The 10,000-nt window shown below is 47.0% G+C and overlaps 2 protein-coding genes across 2 annotated transcripts in view; one reads left to right on the top strand and one right to left on the bottom strand.

Annotated features, from left to right (window-relative positions):
* Positions 1–10,000, bottom strand: part of LOC120545317 — a 376,621-nt gene that overhangs the window by 297,057 nt on the left and 69,564 nt on the right. The gene's annotated exons all lie outside the window — the stretch shown is intronic.
* The window catches only part of ythdc1 (YTH domain containing 1), a gene marked incomplete at its 3' end in the record, with an annotated part of 59,781 nt that overhangs the window by 28,204 nt on the left and 21,577 nt on the right, over positions 1–10,000 (top strand). Inside the window, 1 exon segment of the mRNA XM_039779087.1 lies at positions 663–771. Coding sequence (XP_039635021.1) covers positions 663–771 — 109 coding nt within the window.

The raw sequence follows: 10,000 nt of genomic DNA, 5'->3' as shown, positions 1-10,000 counted from the left end.
GCTAGGGGAACTGAGAGAGCTAGGGGTACCTGAGAGCCAGGTACCAGAGAGCTAGGGGCACCAGAGAGCTAGGGGACCCAGAGAGCTAGGGTACTGAGAGAGCTAGGGTACTGAGAGAGCGGTCTGAGAGCTAGGGTATGAGAGAGCTAGGGTACTGAGAGGTGCAACTGAGAGAGCTAGGTACTGAGAGAGCTAGGGTACTGAGAGAGCTAGGGTACTGAGAGAGCCAGGGACCTGAGAGAGCTAGGGTACTGAGAGAGCTAGGTACGTGAGAGCTAGGGTACCGCTGAGAGCTAGGGTACTGAGGGTAGCGAGGTAGTGAGAGAGCTAGGGTACTGAGAGGTGTACTGAGAGGCTAGGGTACTGAGAGAGCTAGGGGCACCGGAGCCAGGGTACCGAGAGAGCCAGGGGTGAGAGCCAGGGACTGAGAGCTAGGAAGGAGACTAGGGTACCGAGAGCTAGGTACGCAGAGAGCTAGGGTACTGAGAGAGCTAGGGGTACTGAGAGAGCTAGGGGTACTGAGAGCTAGGGTACTGAGAGAGCTAGGGGTACTGAGAGAGCTAGGGGTACTGAGAGAGCTAGGGGTACTGAGAGAGCTAGGGGTACGTGTGGATTAATTAACCCTTAATTAACCCTTAATAACTCTTGTTTGTGGTGTTTAGGGCGTGTGGTCAACGCTGCCGGTGAACGAGAAGAAGCTGAACGCGGCGTTCCGCTCAGCGCGCAGCGTGGTCCTCGTCTTCTCTGTGAGGGAGAGTGGCAAGTTCCAAGGTTAGAAACCCCTTAAACTACTCAAACGCTCCAAGGTTAGAAACCCCTTAAACTACCAAACCCCCAAGGTTAGAAACCCCTTAAACTACTCAAACGCCCAAGGTTAGAAACCCCTTAAACTACTCAAACGCTCCAAGGTTAGAAACCCCTTAAACTACTCAAACGCTGCAAGGTTAGAAACCCCTTAAACTACTCAAACGCTCCAAGGTTAGAAACCCCTTAAACTACTCAAACGCTGCAAGGTTAGAAACCCCTTAAACTACCCAAACGCTCCAAGGTTAGAAACCCCTTAAACTACCCAAACGCTCCAAGGTTAGAAACCCCTTAAACTACCCAAACGCTCCAAGGTTAGAAACCCCTTAAACTACCCAAACGCCCCCGTTAGAAACCCTTAAACTACCCAAACGCCGCGTTAGAAACCCCTTAAACTACTCCAAACGCTTCCAAGGTTAAAACCCCTTAAACTACCCAAACGCTGCTGTTAGAAACCCCTTAAACTACCCAAACGCTGCAAGGTTAGAAACCCCTTAAACTACCCAAAACGCGAAGGTCTGTTACTTCCTCCTCTGTCTCATCATGTGTCCTAACTCACCTCCTCTGTTACTCCTCCTCTGTCTCACATGTGTCCTAACTCACCTCCTCTGTTACTCCTCCTCTGTCTCATCATGTGTCCTAACTCACCTCCTCTGTTACTCCTCCTCTGTCTCATCATGTGTCCTAACTCACCTCCTCTGTTACTCCTCCTCTGTCTCATCATGTGTCCTAACTCACCTCCTCTGTTACTCCTCCTCTGTCTCATCATGTGTCCTAACTCACCTCCTCTGTTACTCCTCCTCTGTCTCATCATATGTCCTAACTCACCTCCTCTGTTACTCCTCCTCTGTCTCATCATGTGTCCTAACACACCTCCTCTGTTACTCCTCCTCTGTCTCATCATGTGTCCTAACTCACCTCCTCTGTTACTCCTTCACTGGCCTCATCATGTGTCCTAACTCACCTCCTCTGTTAGTCCCTCCTCTCTGTCTCATCATGTGTCCTAACTCACCTCCTCTGTTAGTCCTCCTCTGTCTCATCATGTGTCCCAACTCACCTCCTCTGTTAGTCCTCCTCTGTCTCATCATGTCCTTAACTCACCTCCTCTGTTAGTCCCCTCTGTCTCATCATGTGTCCTAACTCACCTCCTCTGTTACTCCTCCTCTGTCTCATCATGTGTCCTAACTCACCTCCTCTGTTACTCCTCCTCTGTCTCATCATATGTCCCAACTCACCTCCTCTGTTATCTCCTCCTCTGTCTCATCATGTGTCCTAACACACCTCCCCTCTCTTACTACTCTCCTCTGTCTCATCATGTGTCCTAACTCACCCCTCTGTTACTCCTTCACTGGCCTCATCATGTGTCCTAACTCACCTCCTCTGTTAGTCCCTCCTCTGTCTCTACATGTGTCCAAACTCACCTCCTCTTTTACCCTCCTCCTCTGTCTCATCATGTGTCCTAACTCACCTCCTCTGCTACTCCTCCTCTGTCTCATCATGTGTCCTAACTCACCTCCTCTGTTACCCTCCCTCTGTCTCATCATGTGTCCTAACTCACCTCCTCTGTACCCCTCCTCTGTCTCATCATGTGTCCTAACTCACCTCCTCTGTTACCCTCCTCGTCTCACTCATATGTCCTAACTCACCTCCTCTGTTACTCTCCTCTGTCTCATCATGTGTCCTAACTCACCTCCTCTGCTACTCTCCTCTGTCTCATCATGTGTCCTAACTCACCCCTCTGTTACTCCTCCTCTGTCTCATCATGTGTCCTAACTCACCTCCTCTGCTACCCTCCTCTGTCTCACCATGTGTTCTAACTCACCTCCTCTGTTAGTCCTCCTCTGTCTCATCAGTGTCCTAACTCACCTCCTCTGTTAGTCCTCCCCTGTCTCATACATGTGTCCTAACCCCACCTCCTCTGTTAGTCCTCCTCTGTCTCATCATGTGTCCTAACTCACCTCCTCTGCTACTCCTCCTCTGTCTCACATGTGTCCTAACTCACCCCCTCTTTACTACCCCTCTCTCCAGGCTTCTCCGGTTGTCCTCAGAGTCTCACCATGGTGGTTCTCCCATCCACTGGGTTCTTCCTGCCGGCATGAACGCCAAGATGCTGGGGGGCGTCTTCAAGATCGACTGGCTCTGCAGGTAGACTCACTCAGGGGGGTCAGGGTTAGTCTCAGGTAAACTCACTCAGGGGGTCAGGGTTAGTCTCAGGTAAACACCAGGGGGTCAGGGTTAGTCTCAGGTAAACTCCTATCAGGGGGTCAGGGTTGGTCTCAGGTAAACTCTACCCCAGGGGGTCAGGGTTAGTCTCAGGTAAACTCACTCAGGGGGTCAGGGTCAGTCTCAGGTAAACTCCCCATCAGGGGGGTCAGGGTTAGTCTCAGGTAAACCCACCTAGGGGGCGGGTAAGTCTCAGGTAAACTCACTCAGGGGGGGTTAGTCTCAGGTAAACTCTATCAGGGGTCAGGGTTAGTCTCAGGTAAACTCCTATCAGGGGGTCAGGGTTAGTCTCAGGTAAACACTAGGGGGGGGGTTGGTCTCAGGTAAACTCACTCAGGGGGGTTAGTCTCAGGTAAACTCCACCTAGGGGGTCAGGGTTAGTCTCAGGTAGACTCACTGGGGTCAGGGTTAGTCTCAGGAAACCCTACCTGCGGGGGTCAGGGTTAGTCTCAGGTAAACCCCTATCGGGGGTCAGGGTAGTCTCAGGTAAACTCACTCAGGGGGTCAGGGTTAGTCTGGTAAACTCACTCAGGGGGTAGGGTTAGTCTCAGGTAAACTCTATCAGGTCAGGGAAGCCCCAGGTAAACTCACCCAGGGGGCGGGTTAGTGACTGTAAACCCACTCAGGGGGTCAGGGTTAGTCTCAGGTAAACTCACTCAGGGGGGTCAGGGTTAGTCTCAGGTAAACTCTCTCAGGGGGGTCAGGGTTAGTCTCAGGTAAACTCACTCAGGGGGGTCAGGGTTAGTCTCAGGTAAACTCACTCAGGGGGGTCAGGGTTAGTCTCAGGTAAACTCTATCAGGGGGGTCAGGGTTAGTCTCAGGTAAACTCACTCAGGGGGGTCAGGGTTAGTCTCAGGTAAACTCCTATCAGGGGGGTCAGGGTTAGTCTCAGGTAAACTCACCTAGGGGGCGGTAAGTCTCAGGTAAACTCTCTCAGGGGGCAGGGTTAGTCTCAGGTAAACTCTCTCGGGGTCAGGGTTAGTCTCAGGTAAACTCTAAGGGGGGGGGGTTAGTCTCAGGTAAACTCCCACCAGGGGTCAGGGTTAGTCTGGAAACTCTCTCAGGGGTCAGGGTTAGTCTCAGGTAAACTCTCTCAGGGGGTCAGGGTTGAGTCCAGGTAAACTCTCCTAGGGTCAGGGTTAGTCTCAGTAAACTTACCTAGGGGTCAGGGTTAGTCTCAGGTAAACTCTCTCGTCAGGGTTAGTCTCAGGTAAACTCTCTCAGGGGTCAGGGTTAGTCTCAGGTAAACTCACTCAGGGGGGCAGGGTTGAGTCTCGGGAAAACCTCACTCAGGGGGTCAGGGTTAGGTCTCAGGTAAACTCTACCTCAGGGGGTCAGGGTTGTCTCAGTGTAAACTCCTCTCAGGGGGTCAGGGTAAGTCTCGGGAAACCTCTATCAGGGGGGTGCGGGTTAGTCTCAGGTAAAACTCTCTCAGGGGGGCTGCAGGGTTAGTCTCAGGTAAACTCTATCAGGGGGGTCAGGGTTGGTCTCAGGTAAACTCTATCAGGGGCACAGGGTAAGTCTCGTAGGTAAACCCTACCCAGGGGTCAGGGTTAGTCTCCAGGTAAACTCTACCGGGGGTCAGGGTTAGTCTCAGGTAAACTCTCTCAGGGGGGTCAGGGTTAGTCTCAGGTAAACTCACTCAGGGGGGTCAGGGTTAGTCTCAGGTAAACTCTATCAGGGGGGTCAGGGTAAGTCTCAGGTAAACTCACTCAGGGGGGTCAGGGTTAGTCTCAGGTAAACTCCCTATCAGGGGGGCAAGGGTAAGTCTCAGGAAACCTCTCTCAGGGGGGGTTAGTCTCAGGTAAACTCTCTCTCAGGGGGTCAGGGTTAGTCTCAGGGTAAACTCTATCAGGGGGTCAGGGTTAGTCTCAGGTAAACTCTATCAGGGGGTCAGGGTAAGTCCCAGGTAAACTCACTCAGGGTCAGGGTTAGTCTCAGGTAAACTCTATCAGGGGGGTCAGGGTAAGTCTCAGGTAAACTCACTCAGGGGGGTCAGGGTTAGTCTCTCTGTTGGAACCACGCTCGTCATAGTAAACTAACAGCTGTTAGACATAGACCTCTCTTTCACAAAGACTGCTCACCTGTCCAACCCCTGGAACTAATAATTATTAGTAATAATAATAATAACTAGAAAATTCCTCAAAACATTTTGACAGTGTGCTCTACTAGTTGGTGCTCATCCAAATAACACTAGCTAAGTATTAATAGCAGTAGCGGTAGGAGCATACAGGTCGCACACTGTCACAGAGAGAGAGAGAGAAGACAATTGAATAATAAAGCCCCTATATTCTGCTCCCTTTCAGGTTCATAATTTTATTTTAAGTTTGTACCAAAATAGGTTTACATGGTTTAATTATCAAAAAACACCATATTGTTGTTGTACTGCACAGCGCTCTCACTGCTGCAGATCCCCTTTTCACCTGGTCTCTGTTTTAGCTACAGAGTGAGACATCTCTTCTTCTTCTGTACTATCTTTGATTGCACTCGCACATGCTCAGTAGCTCAGATGTAGATCATGTCAGCTAGCTCCATAGTAGGGCTGAACGATTAATTGCATTTGCGATAATATCGCGATATGTTAAAATGCGATTTCCTAATCGCAAAGGCTGCGATTTGGTCTCGATTTGATGACTCGCGAGAGCAAATCAGTCTGCACTACGCAGAGAAAGCATCAACTTAGCACGCTAACGCTACACTGTACCTTGAGCTGATCTGTCATTCAAACAATTCTGAGTTGAAGTTTAAATCTTTACAGCCATTTTAATAAAATGAAGGGTTTTGTTTGGGCCTCGAGTCCATACATGCAGTTAATGGATACAGGCACGCAGAACTGAAGGCTCGGGTTGGCAACGAAGCTAGCTCTGATTAGCGGTTAGCTCGCGTATCGGTTAGCTCTGGTTAAAAGATATAAAGATATGGGTGGAGGAGCTGCCACTGAGAGGGGTAACAATCAGACTGATAAATGACGGTTTGGGGAGCTTCATTGCCAGCGGCACGCTGTTTCAACGGTTTTATTAGTACAGTTAATCCCACGGCAAGACCACAGCAACTAACGAACGATAGCCTCTTGAGCTAGCGAGTGTTGACGGGTGTCGGCAACGCTAACTTCACGAGGGGGAGGGGCTGGAGGCAGCTCCTCTCTGTGCACTGTAAAAAAATATATGTGTGTGTGTGTGTGTGTGTGTGTGTGTGTGTGTATATGTATATATATATATGTGTATATATATGTATATATATGTGTGTATATATATGTATGTATGTATGTATATGTATGTATATATATATATATATATATATATATATGTATATGTATGTGTATATGTATGTATGTGTTTTTACTTATTTAACTGTCTAGTGTGTAATTGTGTGTTGTTCATACTATACAATGATTTATTGTTTGTCTTTGTTGAATAATACAGAAGACAAAGAGCTTAAAAAAATAATCAAATATCGAATCGCAATCGCAATATTTGGGGAAAAAATCGCAATTAGATTATTTTCAAAAATCGTTCAGCCCTACTCCATAGACAGTAAAAGAAAGGCTGTTTCTCCAACTTCAGTCAGTTCCAAGGCAGGATCAGCTGGGAGACTTCTTCTAAACCAGGGAGCACATGGAAGTAGTTCTTTTGTAGATTAGGGTGAACTTGTGTGTGTTGTAGCAGTGCTTTGCCACTCAGAACGAGCTAGCATGCTAACAGTTGCGGTTAGCCACCCTCGCCCTCATTTAGTTACTACGTGAAAGCCGCGCAGATGTTGACCAGCTCAAACCCGAGACTGAAGGCAGGACACATTCAGAAACCGTATCTCACTCAAAAACAGCATGGATGGATTTTTCCAAAGTTTGTATGCGGTGGAAGCACAAAATAACACCCCAAATCCCAGAAAAGTGATTTTTTTTTTTTTCATAATATGGGCACTTTAACAATAGCAATAGGGATAGATGGGCATACAAGACACCACAAATGCATACAAGTCAAGACCAGAGTACAGCGAAAATTACCATTTACCCTTTCTTTGATTTTGTTATTGCTCACAATGTATACTTGCATACTTTGAGTCTGGTGGGTTTAGGATGCTTAAAGTACTGATTATTTACATGGAGTCTGGTGGGTTTAGGATGCTAAAATTGTTTATTTAATATAATATCATCACAAGAGAGATAAAAGTCTGGCAAACGCATTGATGTGGTTTTTAAGTTTTCTCTCTTGTCCTTTTTCTCCTCCTGTGGCAGTACCAGTTAGCAAAGTGATTCGACAATGGTTGAGTAAAGGTCATCGTCACCACAGGTATATACAGGGTTCATACGCTTTGAAAAAACCTGGAAAAGTTATGGAAATTGAAAAATGCAAATTCCAGGCCTGGAAAGGTTTTTGGAAACATAAAAAAGACCCAGAAAGTTTCCGGAAAAGTCATGGAATTTCTTTTTTAACACAGCATAATAATATGTGATTAATAAATGTATTTTCAAGTCATCTTAACCTCAACGTTGTATCTAGGGAGTGATATTATGAATCCCACTATGAACCACATAAATTGTCATTCATTTTATAGTTAAACCTCTGAGGGTAAACGTTAACACAGATATGTATTCTTATTGTATAAGTCGTAGTCATTTTCAGGAACACACAGTCACGTGGAATTTTGCCAAAAAGTCATGGAAAAGTATTGGTTAAAATGCGTGCATGAACCCGTGTATATAGTTAATATCTTTAGTAACCGCTGATCTGAGCTACCTTTTACCTCCTTCCTGTAAAGAGAGGACAACACGGGCCTACAGTAAAGAGTCTCCATGATAGGTGTGTGTCAGAACTTGTTGCTATGACGGAGTAGAGGAGGGAGGGGGAGACCGTATCTTCCATGGGTCAAATACGTCCATTTAATGATAATTATACCTCCTTAAGTTTGTTCTGTAATTCAACAACCGTGAGTCCAAATGGCAAAATGTTATCATCACGAGAGATAAAAAGGCATTGATTGGTTTTAATGTTTGTGGTGTCAAATATATGCGACATAGAGCAGGTAACAAACAGGGAACCGTCTTTGTACTTTCAGATATCTTTTTTCATTGTTTCTATCGGCAGTTGGTATGAACATAGCCAAAATTTTATGTCCGGTGGATTCCATAGTTGCATGGTTGCATGTCTGCGATTTCCCACATTGTGACCAACCACGATGTATGAAGAGTGAAAACTGTAGAGGAGAGAGTAATTTGTTTTTAAAAATTTCAGAGAATCTTACTGCAGCTCCCCTCTGTCCCTCCCCTCTAACTCAACATTCTGTCCCCATACACTACATTGGAAAATCCTCAACTGGTCTGAAAACTGGATGATATGTAAACTGTGATTTGGTAGAAACCGTGGTTTGATATCAGAATGCCTATTGAGCCCAATAAAGGCCAAAGTCTTGTCTTCGGGTTTAAACTTTTAATTATGTCTCTACATTAAAGTATGGCTTATCAGTATGGCCAAAGGAGGGTTGTTTTGAGCGATGTGAGGCGATTTCCTGGAAGATTCCCCATTAAAGTCTATGGGAATTTCGCGCGAGCATTTTTTTGCCGATTTCGTGGAAAACCCGCGGCAAATCTCTTTAGAAAAGTCATAGCACACCGCTCCAGATCATTACACACTTTTGATATTTTGTGTGCACGGTTGGCAACGCCCCATGACTCAGAAGCGGACAAAAAGAGGTGAATAATAATAAGTATGCAGGATAATAGTCTATAATAGTGCTATTGCAGCACATGGCTACACTGAATAATGATCTATATTAATGTAATGTGTGTTCCAGGAGGGACCTCCCCTTCACAAAGACTGTCACCTGTCCAACCCCTGGAACGAACACAAGCCCGGTCAAGATCGATTCGCGACGTTGGCGGGTCACCGCTAATCACTGATCTCTATCACTTCCAGCCAATCACTGATCTCTATCACTCAGTCACTGATCTCTAATACCTCAGGCTTTCATGTTGGATGTCTGGTTTGTCCTTTGTTTTGTTTTTTAATACAGCTGACTGTATGTGTGTGTGTGTGTGTGTGGGATGTGTGTTGTGATGTGTGTCTGTGACTGTGGGGTGTCGTAATTGTGTGTCTGTGGACTGTGTGTTTGTGACTGTGTGTCTGTGACTGTGTGTGTGTGTGTCTGTGACTGTGTGTGTGTGTGCTCGTGTTCGACACGTGTGTGTGTGTGTGTCTGTGACTGTGTGTGTGTGTGGTTGTGACTGTGTGTGTGGACTGTGAGTGTGTGAGTGTGACTGTGACTGTGTGTGTGTGTGTGTGTGTGTGTGTTTCGTGATGTGTGTGTGTGTGACGTGTGTGTGTGACTGTGATGTGTGTGTCTGTGACTGTGTGTGTGTGTGACTGTGCGTGTGTGTGTGTGTGTGGGACTGTGTGTGTGATGTGTTGTTTGGACTGTGTGTGTGTGTGTGTGACTGTGTGTGTGTCTGTGATGTGTGTGTGTTGTGACTGTGTGTTGTTGTGTGACTGTGTGTTGTTGTGTGACTGTGTGTTGTTGTGTGACTGTGTGTTGTTGTGTGACTGTGTGTTGTAGTGTGACTGTGTGTTGTTGTGATGTGTGTGTGTGTGTCTGTGTGGGTCTGTGACTGTGTGTGGATGTGAGAAGGTGTGAGTTTTGGACGGTGTGGTTGTGAGTTGTGGTTCGAGACTGTGTGTGTGTGATGTGTGTGGTGATTGTTGTGTGTGTGCGACTGTGTGTGTGTGTGGGCGTGTGTCTCGTGATGTGTTTTGCCTTTGGCGTGTAACTGAAACCGTGTTTAAACGGTGAAATGTGTTGCAAGGGAGATCCAGCTCTCCGACATCGGGCTTCAGCCCCGCTACCGTTCCATTGGATCGCAGAGCTGCTGGACATTCACCAGGTGGTTCTCACGAAAGTCTCGTCACAGCCACGTGGATCGCGCCGGGCTCGACCGCTGCGGCAGCAATACGGCAACCAGAACGCGAAGTACAACGCGGTA

Source organism: Perca fluviatilis, chromosome 17 (assembly GCF_010015445.1).
Source record: "Perca fluviatilis chromosome 17, GENO_Pfluv_1.0, whole genome shotgun sequence".
In the NCBI taxonomy this organism is placed as follows: Eukaryota; Metazoa; Chordata; class Actinopteri; order Perciformes; family Percidae; genus Perca; species Perca fluviatilis.
The sequence above is the reverse complement of the archived record's forward strand: the minus strand, read 5'-3'. Positions and strand labels throughout refer to the sequence as shown.